Below are 13,243 nucleotides of genomic sequence, written 5' to 3'. Positions count from 1 at the left end.
AGCCGGAATCTCCAAGGCCCCAGAGGAGGTTAGAGGAGGAAAAGTAGGAGGCATTACAGAAGGAGGGAACCTGGCTCCCAAAGGGGCCGGAACTGAGCAGGTACCTGCAAGACCCCTCGCCGTAAGGATCTGAACCACCAATCTTAACACATCTAACTCCTAGTGGAATGAACTGACTGGGTAAAGGGGGATTTTGGTCTTTCCAAAAATGGGCTGGGTAACTGACCAGCAAAGGGGTCTATAGATGGGGAATATCTGGTCTTAGGTCTATCCAAGAAAAAAAATTCAGGACCTTCCATTGGATCCGAAGATATCGGTGCTACAATAGAAGACAGTGCAGAGGCTATTGGCTCCATAGAGTGGTCTAATATTTTCCCTGATAATTTTGGCACCAGTGGAGAAGTCAGTTTTGGTGTCAAAGCTGGCACCAAAGTAGTCTTTGAAGAGACTGTTGGTTCCGTAAGGACAGTAGGAACCAAAGTGCTCAGCTTTTTGGTCATCAATGTCGAAAGTGAAGCTGGCACTGATCGACTCCTCTTTTTTGGTTTGTCTAATTTGGAGGATGATGAAGAAGAAGGGGAAGGTACATCTGTTTCACTTTTAACAGAAAACCTAGATAAGGCCGCCTCAGATTCAGATTTAATCATCCCCTTTGTCAGTAATTTGTTTTTCCTTTCTACCAAGGCTTGGTGACTAAAGGCATACAGACTGAACAATCCTCTTGCAAGTGCACCGGGCCCAGGCAATAGACACAAATGGAATGCCCATCGGAAATGAGCATCTTACGGTCACACTCTTGACATTTTTAAAACCAGAAGTTCCTTTAACTTTGTCAGCCATATCTTATACGAGTAATAAAACAAACAACAGAAAACTAGAAGAGAAGGCTAACAACAATGGTGGATAAGAGTACCGAAGTACAGCAGACTACCAATTATGGTAAAAAGACCAACAAGTGTAGGGAGAAATACGAAAAATAGAACTACTGCTAATTTTTTAATTTTTTTTTTTAAAGGGATAGGGAAAAAAGAAAAGTGCTACCAACAATGGTAGTCGCAAGGTACACCAAAGTGTATAAGAGAAGGAAGGAGAGGAGATGAAAGACTTATAGAAGAAAAGGGTAAGCTGAAGGAGAAAACTCAACAAGCTATATACTAATAAGGAAGAAAATGTAAGGCTATAGCAAAAATTTTAAAACAGAACAAGAAAAATGAACTTAGCTCAAGAGCAATTTGGCAACACATCTGTCACAGGAAGCAGCAAATGAGATCTGAGGTAAATTGGAGAGGAGAATTCTGGGTAGAACTTAAGCTCAAGAGATTTTGATTCTCGTGGGCTGTAGTAACAGCCGTGTTGGTTCTGATGCTATGTCAAGGAATAAATGAAGATTGACATCAAGATTGCTTTGTAATCCCACATTTATTTGTCAATTTCCAAGTTACTGGTTTTCTTCCTGTTGATCTCCATCTCCCAAATTTAGTCTTTGCTTTGTTTCCAACTTATTCCTGGTTCTTCTAGTAAACTATTTTGCTTTTTTCTGTCTCTCAAGCATTTTCCTTTGAAATATTGGAAAAGGGTTCACTGGCTCAGTCTCTCTGAGCTTTACTACCAGAAGAACAAAAAACAGAATCTCCTTCTGTTTCATAGCCCACTTTTTACTGGACAAACTTTTGTTTTTCCTCCTTAGCATGTTCTAAATCAAAAAATTATTTTAACCATCTATGAATGAATATTCTGAAAATAGCTGAATACAGCAGCTTGAATGTCATGCCTGCTTCTCGACATTCCCCTATTATTGAAATAAATGTACTCCTCTTCTGCCTGGTGTACAATGAGTAATCATTTTCCACAAACACTCTATTGTCTTCCACTTTTAGTAATTTGTCCGTCTGCCACAGTTTTGTCAGAATCAGCCTCTTTCTGCAGGTAGGGTTGTATCTTTACTATTAAAGGTCCAGGTTGCTTTCTCATGGCCAGGTTTGGAGTATACACATATGCCCTTTCAATTAACAACACTTGCTGTGGAATACCAGTCAAGTTGCTTATTTGTGCTTTCATAAAATTAATACAGTCTGTTCTTTCCAGCTTCTCTGGTACAGCACAAAATCTCAGGTTTTCTCTACATTCTCTGTCTTCTAATTCTTTTATTTTTTGAGGCATCTCTTCTGCAACAATCTCATATTCAGCCAGCATTTTCATCATTTCGACCTATGATTTTTGCATTTTTATCAACTCGTTTGAATATCTGTTTAAAGCTTCTACTTTTTTACAACCTTTTATTTGAGTTGACAAACTTCTTCAGTTTTTAGTTTACTTTAATCAGCTCTGAGTACATCTGACTTATTTTTTCCTCTAGGTTACTGGAAGTCATGTCTTGTACCAAAGCTGGAGCTTGCACTGCATTTTGTTGAACAGCTGCAGAATTCTTCACAGTCAGTATTTTTCCACACTTTTTGTGATTGATTTTCTTTCATGTTTTCTGTATTTCTTTTTTGCCGACATCCAGGCAGTGCACTTACTAGCCATTTAGTGAAATTTACCCAAAAGGACAAGTTTATTGGCTCTCTCTTCTGAGTTTCTTTTTTCACACTGGGAGAGCTAAAATTAAGCTGTTACTCAGTGTGCAGCCATCTTAGAAGTCCTTTCTGATTCTAGCCTTGACCTTTTCATTCAGACTTCCCTTTTTTTCAGCCACCTCTCCTAGATAACTGAAGCAGTTAACTTGTTCCAATATTTTCCTTTCTATGTCAATTTTAAGGTGCTTCTAATTTCCCTCCACTTACTGCCATGAGCATTAATTTGTCTGCACTCAGTTTCATCCCATTTGTTTTCAGTTTTGATTTCCAGTTCCTTATCATTTGTTGACACTTCTTGTCAGTGTCTGCTTGTAGTGCCATATCATCTGTATACACATCTTTGTTTATTTGTCCCCTCCGACCTATTTGTTGATGTACTCCATTACCAGTATAAAGAAGGGTGGACTTAGAAATGAGCCTTAATGCACATCTACTCCCACCGGGAAACTCTGAATCCAAACACTATTTGTATTTGTGTCACTGGATACTTGTGCATAGCCTGCAATAATTTGGCCAGTGTTTCTGGGACTATGATTGATGGCAAGACTGCCCTAATCAGGTATCTTGGGAGAGTGTCATATACTTACTCCAAGTATAGTACTGCTCAGTTAGGCTTTTCCCTCATCTTCAGCTTCCTCTTCATTGTCTAACTGCAAACATTGAGTCATTTGTGCTGCATCCTGCTATGAATCTGAGCTGCTATTTCTTATTTTACTTTTACTACTTTATGGATTTATTTACTCTTCACACTGTTCAGTACTATCATGCAATATGACAGGAGTCTGATGGCACATTTGTGAATATTCCATTTGTCATTGTAAACTGACACTAGAATGTTTATTCCTATTTGCCTGGGATGCCTCTCTTGCTATACTGCAATGAATACAATCAGGAGTCATTTCTCCCTTGACATACCTAATATGTTGATCATACTTGCAATGACTTCACTTGAACCTGCACTTTGTACTTCCTCTAAGGTGGTTTCTCCTGCCTCTTTCACTGTAGGCTGAACATATAGAGATACAGTTTCTGTAAGGTTTTCTTCATTCAGAAGCTTCAAGAAGTACTCCTTCTATCTGCCCTTGATAGCATCTGGACTGCTGAGCAGATTGCTACTTGCATCCCTTCAAAATGATATCTGCCAACAATCTATCTTTCTGATGTTGCACTGCAACCTGACAGAGCAAGCTGGTGGTGTAAAAAGAGCCATGATCACCTTGTAGAGTATCTCAGTCATTGTGAGCATAGTACATTATGTATTTTGTGAAGTAAGACTGAAAAGGAGCCCAACCACACTGAGGAAGTGAACAGTATCTCTGCTGTACAATGTTAGGGCAAAGAGAGAAAGCACTGGTGGCATACAGTGGAAAAGCCCTGACTACTATCTGGGCTACCAAGTTTGATTAGCTTTTTAGGAGCTTTACATTGCAGAAGGGAGGATGGGTATACATATCTTGGGAGAGACAGTAGGCTAGTTGGAGCTACTCCTGAGCTCAGGTGGAACTGAAATTAGAGGGATGGTGGGCTGTTCTAAGAGTTCAAGGAGGGCATGTCCTCATGTCTCATTGCTTGCTCAACCAAATGACTAATGTTAGTATGTTGGAAGGGGTAAGAGCTAGCAGAAATTCTCACCATGGAGCCATAGTGTGACATCTCTCCAATTGTCCTGTCTTGCTCTGCAGTGCCCAGATGATGCATCCCCTACATCCTATTATGACATGGAAGCCTTTATGAACAGGTGCTCCCCCCAGCAAGGGGATCCTCCTGATACGCGTCACTATGGGGAGCCGATGAGTTGTGTGAGCTCAGGGACAGACATCATTAAGAACAGATAGTGGGGAAGACTGAAGTCTGCAGCAGCAGTACATAAGCAAGAAATAAACAGAAAACAAAGACATGCAAAGTGTCTCAGTTACGGCCTGGGATAGAAGAGGACCTAAATCACATTGACATCATATATGGTATCTCAGCTGTGAACTGAGACAGAACATTTCATCTTGTTCGGATATTGCAGAATGCTTCAGCTATGAGCTGGGAAAGAAGATGATTCAGATGTACTGAGATAATGCTTTGCATGTCAGATGTAAACTGGGACAAGCTGGGACAACAGACATATCAGCAGGTTACATTATTTCATTTACAGTCTGCATTGGTAGCATTTTTCATTTCTGGAAATGGGAAAGAACAAAGCTTAGTCACATTATGATGGTGTGCAGTACATAAACTGTGAAATATTGAACAAGGCCCAATTGCATCAACATGGTGTAAAGTGCACCTGTGTTGTTAGAGTAGAATAATAAAGCCCTGGCAATGGTCCAAATGACCTGTATTTCATAAGGAGCTTGGCTGCCTGAGGGTGTGGGCAGGGATGATGGTGATGCCTGTTACAGGGGAAGGGAGTGTGCTGAGTGATCTTTTATTGAACTGTTGTGACTACAGGTCAGAAAGAATACTTGGTTGAGGAGAAGCGGACAGCTAGGCAGGTATGGCTGCTCTAGGGGCCTAGAATGAAATACAGACTCAGAACACTCCTCGTTGCCTGCTCAGTTTGACATGATATTTTTGTCAGCACACTGAGAAGAGATTTAGGGCTAGGGAAAAAAATCCAGGACCCCTCAGAATGAAACAAGGAGCCAGTGTTCTCAGCCTGGAGGAATGAATTGGTCAGTGGAGTGGCGGGAAAGTGGCTTTTGACTGTCAGAGAGGTGCTGGAGAAAAACAAAATGTGGTGTAAAGTACATGGCTGTAACTGGAGAACAGATTCCCATCACAATGATATAGGGTTCAGTATCTCAGCTGTCAGTTAAGAAAGAAAAGGACCTACTCGCACAATGACAGCATTATCCCACTGCTCCCCAACTCTTTTCCTTTCCTGATAAGTTTTTAAAAACACAAAAGAAATACAGCCAAATTGCTCCTGCTTTATGGAATCTATGGACTCTATCCCCCACATACCTCATCTCCCATGCTCTGATAAGATCTCCCTCACTAATCTACACCCTTACTGAAATTACCTCCTCCTAACTAACAGCTGCACCCTCTCAGATCTGCTCTGGATACCTGGTCTTGCTGATTGTTTTTTTCAAGGCCATCCGCCACTCAGAGACCCCCTTAAAATCCATCCAGTTGGATCTCACAGTTGAGTACTTTAATAATACTTTACTCAAAAGTCTTAACAACGTAGCTCCCATTAGGAAAATTTGCATTAAAACTAAACAACTTCCTTGGCTAATTAGAGACACCAAACTACTACTAAAACAAAGAGACAGGGCCTGGTCAATTTACCAATGTACCAAAAACAAAACTGACCTCATCACTTATTAAAAACTAAGAAATTAAAAACAAATCAACCTTGACAAAAAGTCATATTTCATCATATCCCAACAAAAACATGAGAACAACCCACAAAAAGTTTGGCAAAGTATTAACCATCTCTTAAATCCCTGTAGATTGACTACCCCGTCACCAAAAAACACTAACACTACCAAAGGCTTAGCCTCCCAATTCAATTCACACTTTCTCAAATCTATTACATCCCTCATAGACAATAATACTAACTCACCCCTAACAGTTCACAACAGTACAGAATCTAATCCTAACACTTTCACCATTAAGCCATACAAATAAGCTACATTAAAAAGCTCTTAACCAAATTAAAGACCTCATCTCCATTTGCTGATCAGCTTCCAAATGATTTCCTAAAAACAGTTGCTCCTTCCATCTGTTATCCGGTATCTATAATAAATAACCACTCAGTCTCAGAATAGTATGTACCTATACTCTGGAAAATATCATATATCATCCCCCTGCATAAAGGTGGCCCATCTACAGACTTCTTTAACTACCGTCCCATTGCCATTCTCTCTCCTCTAACCAAAATCCTAGAAATATGCATTCATTAACAACTCCTAAACTACCTCCTTAACAAAAACCTCCTATCCAACTCTCAACACAGTTTTCGACCTAACATAGTACACATACTGCACTAATAAGCTTCACCAACACTGTTAATCTCCTCAGAATCCAAGGCCTACTCATTTCTTCTGTTTTCCTCAATATGTCTAAAACCTTTGATACGGTCTCCAATCAAAAACTTTCCTTTTCATCATATTCACCAATAACCTTATCAGTGCTACTCAACTAGCCTCTATCATCCTCATCCATACACCGATAATTCCTCCCTTATCTGTTCTGCTCCCACATTCCCTGAACTGCAAGAAAAAAACACAAAAATCACTCTAAGACATAGAAAACTACCTCACCGAAGACCAAATCATACTTAACCCAAAGAAAACTAAGCTTATGTTCTTTTCCAATAATAAAACCAAAAATAGCTACCCCCCACTCACCAACTACTCCTCCAACTGCACTAAAACTGAACCAGTCGATCAAACTAAACTTTTAAGTGTCACAATAGCCAACTGTCTAAAATCCAATTTCCTTTCAACTTATAAAAAAAAAAAAAAAACTTTAATATGATATCGAACATGTAAATACATTTGTGGTAAACTCATTGTACTGTTTTTTGCTGTAACTGTATTTCTGCTGTAACTCAATTATTTTTGTATTTCAGTCATTTTTGTGACATGTATTATTACTTTTATCTACTGTTATTGATACTGTCTTAAATTTTTATAGAGGTTTTCTTACCGGGTCTCCACTGAAAAATCAAATGTAAAATAAATAAATAAATTACTTCAGCAGCCAATTTCATCACTTTCATTTACATTTTTATAAAACCATTTTTCACTCACTACTTTCCAACATAAAATTCTTTTGGGCATTTTTTTTTTTATTAATACATTCACTCTATGCAACTTTTCTCTTCAGGTCATCCTCTAAAGCTCTTATCACCTTTTTAAAAATTTCACTGAAGTGTATTCCAAGAGTTTCTGCTTCTGATAATAAAACAAACATGTATTAGGAACCTCGATTACAACAAGACAAAGAGCCAACATTTTAAATGAATGATGTTTACTCTTTTTTCTTCTATTTATATATAATAAGGAGGTGCTCTGCAAACTGCTATCGTACTCATACAGTGTATTCATTTTTTTTATTTAATGTAGTCATAAAGTGTATTGCTAATATTTAACTTCTTACCTTTGTATCACAACATGTGGTGCACACATTGCTAAGTAGCATTTTAAGCCCATCAGCAAATGTTTTTGGCTGCTGCTTTGGGGGAAAAAAAACTTAAAAAATACTGCCTTACCACAATCATACCACTAGGGATAAAATGCAAACTTTAACCTTAGCATCATCAATCTAGGGAAAACATGAGGAGTGTCCACAGACTTGAATGAACACACCACCATGCATGTGCAGAGACGCTTCCATTAAAGTTTATGGATGCAGGTCATGCTAGTCCTGCATCGACTTTACAGAGGATTGTCGCCTCACAGTTAGACGTTGCCCATTCGATTCTCAGTTAGAGCGTCTACCGTGTGATATGCGTGAATGGGCATTCCGTCATTGAAGGTTGTGCGTTAGGCCAGGCAAGCCAGCACATAAAACTCTACTGCCAATCATTAGCGGACCGGAGTTCCGATGTGGCGACCCCTAACCAGGAAAAGCCAAAAGATACACACACACCAAATTTATTTCAGCTGTGGTTTAATAAAAGAATGAATAAGGTTTGAGAAGGATACATATGCATTGTGATACTTAATCCACTAGACACAATGATGCATCTGCAAATATGACAACTACACTTTAATGATGACACTATATCAGATGGAACAGATATGTCCAGCCAAGGCAATATAAGACTCTTGAAACATATGTTTTACTATTTTCTACCATTAATTTTTACTTTTTGAATAATGACATGGCTGGCACAGTGGCACAGCAGATAGTGTTGTTATCTCACAGCAAGAGGTTCCCTGGTTCGATCCTCAGCTCTGTTGCCTTCTGTGTGAAGTCTGCATGTCCTCCCTGTGTTCATGTGGGTTTCCTCTGGGTGCTCCGGTTTCCTCCCACATTCCAAAGGCATATAATAGGTGAACTAGACAGTCTAAATTGGCCATAGGTGTGAGTGTGCATGTGAGTGTGTAGTGTGGAAGATTTAGAGCGGCCGGCTAGCCACCCAGCGGTGTAAACCTTGGCTCTAGATGTTTGTCACTGTTGAAGTGACACCAAGACCCCATGTGCAAAAATGGGAAAAGGGATTGTGGATGGATGGACAGATAAATGGCTTGACAGTCTAAATCCTCATCAATCATTTTAAGCCCAATAGGGGGTTGTTTTCACTGACATATGTCACAACATTCATTTGAAGAACTCATTGCTTACATCACTGAGGAATCCAGAGGAGGGCATACTTAGTCCTCTTCTCATACTCCTTTATGCAAGAGGTAGATCCAAAAGAATATATGATACACAACACTCAGAATGAAGAGTAAACCCAAACATTGCATATCCAGATACAGCAAGCAGGCAGATGGTGGCAGAATTTCACAACCTAGCACATCAACTGTGTGAAGGAAAGCATACAAAGAGATTTGACTAAAGACTATTTTTCTGACTGAAGTGCTCTTGTACAACTGAAAATCAGTACTGTATGGTATTCTGCATCTCTATTTTCTAGTAAAGTTAAACTGATATCTACCAAATGATCGTCTTAAATGGCAAACAGATTGTTTGCAACTTTAAAAAATATATATTTGTAATGAGAGTGGTCAGGGCTCATCAGCCCATGTTTCATATGGCTGCGAACAGAAATGCCGGTGACCACAAGCATACTGTATTTGTAAATGGTGGAAAGCTTAGCCTTGATGGGCTATCCACTTTGTGCAATCTCTGAGTTGATATCCATCATTAGTGTGGGCATGTACTGGGTAACACCTACTCATATGGAGGATACAGGGAGGCCAACCCCACCCCCCAATACACATTAATTTAAAATTTTAACAGATCGTAGCTTTGGAAATTCAAAACCTTTTTCTGTGACCATATGAAACACAGTCAGTTGAGCTACGACCTCTAGAAACAGACTCGTGTGTAACACATTAGCTCTGTATACTTTTTCTTACATGAAGAGGCCAACCTTCTTAGGAAAGCTCTGGTTGTTTCAGTGAAGAGCCAGACAAATCTGAAAATAATGTGTATATTATGTAGGACTAGTCCAGATGCTAAAGGGCAACAGTCAACAAATATGTGTAAAAGGCTGTCAATCAAGAATGAAACGATAATGTACTAATCCATATCCTTGGTTATTTCAAGTATGTATGGTATGTTAGGCAGTGTTTGGTGTCACTCTGCTTCTTTACGGTAATGCATATTCCTTTTTTATGGAAAGCTTAAGCATTCTTTTGGTGTCCTACTACCTGCTGACATTCACCCCTTCACCCTTGTGATCTGGTTCATTCATTCCTCATTGGCAACAGCCTTTCCCGATTCATTCTCTGAGAGGTGACAGATGACTGTAGGAGTCATCATACAGGCATTCATCAGGCTTTTCTGCTTTAAGTCCCTAACCCCACCCCACTGCTGGCTGACATGAGCACCTGTGTGTCTGCAGGGCAAGCCTCAGCCCTTCTCATAATGTGCACGTGGTCCCAGACACACACACACATATCTATTAGGGCTAACTTTTCTGGTTTGGGAGAGCCAAGCGAATGTTACCCTGGTCAATGGCCTTTGAGATCTGTGAAGTTCCAGTTGGCCAGGAGACTACCACTGTGTCTAAGAGAATGGGTGAGTTGGCACTAACTGCTCAGTACCTCCTTCTCCCACCTCGCCCTTCTAGTGCCTGAGTTGCCATTCAAACTTGGGTCATCTGAGTCAAAGCCAGGGCTGCAACCCTCTATGTCTTCCATTTCAGCTCAAAACCTCAAGTTCCTTTCTTATATCTAAAGGAAGCTTAAAGTCTTTTATTTAGTTTGAAGGGAACCATGCTGTAACAAATTCTGAGAATAAATGGCTTAAAGTAAATGTTGCTTCATGATTTTGTTATATTTTACTTTGCTTGGTGAATAACCATATTCTCATATGTTTTGTTTGTTGCAACGTTGTGGCCCCAAATTTGTTTTACCCGCACACACACACACACACACACACACACACACACACACACACACACACACACACACACACAAAGATACATATACTTACATGGTGGTTTGCACCAGAATGGTATCTCAAAATGATGTAAACAGTGTGAATAAATGCTATAAATAGAACTATTGCTTTTAAAAATGATGTAAATATTGTGAATGTATGCTGTAAGTAGAACTGCTGTATTCACTAGTTAGGTACCATTATGTATTAGGCACGGCAGATTCTGGCATGGTTTGGTTAATAGCTCTTTAGTAGGTTAATTATATAACTAAGGCGAGGAAAAGAGAGGTGTCTATAGCCCTAGCAACTTGAAGAAGCTGGCCTCCTTTAGAGGTGGAATTGTGTCTGGAACAATGGCTCTGAGTAATGTGCTGCAGTAAGACCTGCTTTGGATTATACCTATGAACACTGGACATCTTCCTACAAAGCAATCCAGGGAAAAACAGAGTTTATCTGAAAGCATCTATGTGCTGTGGGCATTAATTCCTTCCCCAGGAGAAATTACTGAAGTTTGTGTGAGACACCGTTTCCCTTTGTTTACAGGACTCTGGGACTTTATTTATTGTCTGTATTAAGTGGGTAAATGAGCTAGTCCTAAACACTGTACAGTTTTAGTTATGACCTAGGACAAATAGCAACAGCAAACATACAGCAGTATATATACACAAAGAAGAACAAATGATATAAATAAACACTACTGAACTAGATGCACTTCTTCTGCTGTTTTTTCCTTCTTGTAAACATATTTGGCCTTGCTTGATATTATTTTATTTTTGTACTTTTAGTCTCTTCTATTTGATATTTTCTGACTGATGATTTTCACATTCAGTCTTCTGAAGTAAAAGACTGTTTTGGTAAAGACATTTTTGAACTAATGAACATAATCAGTAACCAGTGATAAATTCTGAACACAAACAGAGACCACTGGAATGCAAACTGCAATGAATGTCAAATGAGAAGATGAAATGATGAGAATGTGAGGGGAGATACGTTTTATGTGCTTCAAATGAATACTTGCAAGAGGAAACAAACTGCTAAGAATAACCACTCATAGTGGACATCTGTGAACTGAAAAACAGGATGAGATGTAGCAATTGTATGCAAGTATTTAGCTTTTCTGTCTTTCAACTGTAAATGTCTTCTGGGACATTAAAATTTCCTTATCCTTGCAGGTCATCTGATAATGAAGGCTCATTTATGCTCTAAGTGCCCACCAGCTTTTTCAAAGACAGTAAGGCACTTCTTATGTTCTAATATCCACTTTCAGGCAAAAATATTATTAGTAGTTTTATTTGAAGATAATAACCAGAAATGAAAATTCTAAAAGGCAACCATTACTTATTGGAATATGCAGTTTGCTCTCTTCTGTTAATTTAGAAAGACAGCACTAATTCTGGTGTTGCTGCTAACTTATTCTGTACTACAAAACATGTAGCCTACCTGGTGGGGGGAGGTCAAGTTTCACCTTGCGTAGTTCTGTCATGGACAGCTGCAATTGTTCAATGATAGTATCATCTTCATAGTTCAAGGTACCTGATATTTTCTCTTGTAGAAATTCCCGCAACTCTTCCAGTGACAGTTTCATTAATTTTTCTAATTTACAGATATACAAAAGAATATTTTAAAATATAAAAATATTGTAAGTATAGTAAAGAATGTATTTTGTAAACATGTTATCACGCACAAAAACATCCTTAATAAACAAGTGCAATTTAATTACTCAATTTCTTAAGCTGAATAAAATACCTTTTAAGTTACCCATATTCATTGACAAGATAGTTTATAATCAAGCAGCAGACTTAATTTTTTTATAAACTGCAACTAAAAAATAGTTCAACACTTGAAAGTAAATAATCATCTGTTAAAGTCTGGAAAATGGCAGTCATTAAGAAATAGGTTAATAGGTTCACAGGAAGCTACTAAGCATGTGTCCAAGAGACAGCTGTGGTAGTTAGCCTGATTTCCCAATTGTCCCAAATCACTGTCTGGATAAGTACCTTGGTCAAAGTTACACAGTAGGCTAATGGGGGGGTTAGATAATCAAACTATGGACTATGGGAAGCATCATGTTAACAGCTCATAGCCTTAATCCACTGTGCTGACTGCCAGCTCATCCTTCATGAAGATTATTTGTTGTAACATGGAGTATAATCTCATTAAGACAACAGACAAATAAAAAAATATATCTTTTTTTAAGATTCCCAATGAAGTGTCCTCTAACAGTCCTGTAATGCAATGCAATGCAACTTGTTATTAGAAACTATAAAAAATATTTTTAGATAACTACAAATTGCCTGTATTATCTCATATCAAGGCTGCCTTACAAACTATCCCTTACAATACTGCCACTGAGAAACAGACAAGAAATGCAAGGAAATTATAGATAAGTGAATATCCTCTACATCAAATTATCTTTAAGTGGACTGTCTGCACTGGATAGAACACTTTACTTCCTTCTAGCACCATTTTGCAAAGTTGAATCTTAAGTCCATTTGCATGTCCTTTTCACCCATGTGCACCCCATCTGTTCTCAGTTGTTGACTCTGCTCAGAGTTGCACATACAAGAAAATACACTATATTGCAAGGATAACAGATTTTACACTTA

The 13,243-nt window shown here is 38.8% G+C and overlaps 1 protein-coding gene across 1 annotated transcript in view; it reads right to left on the bottom strand.

The window, feature by feature from the left end:
* LOC122791697 overlaps positions 1-13,243 on the bottom strand; it is a 1,032,604-nt gene that overhangs the window by 19,859 nt on the left and 999,502 nt on the right. The window contains exon 12 of the mRNA XM_044059589.1: positions 12,078-12,230. Within this exon, the coding sequence (XP_043915524.1) occupies positions 12,078-12,230 (153 nt within the window). The remainder of the gene's footprint in view (positions 1-12,077; positions 12,231-13,243) is intronic.

This window comes from Protopterus annectens, chromosome 17.part0, assembly GCF_019279795.1.
Source record: "Protopterus annectens isolate FY-2018-M chromosome 17.part0, PAN1.0, whole genome shotgun sequence".
NCBI lineage: Eukaryota > Metazoa > Chordata > Ceratodontiformes > Protopteridae > Protopterus > Protopterus annectens.
Note: the sequence above shows the minus strand (reverse complement) of the source record. Positions and strands in the feature narration are given on the sequence as shown.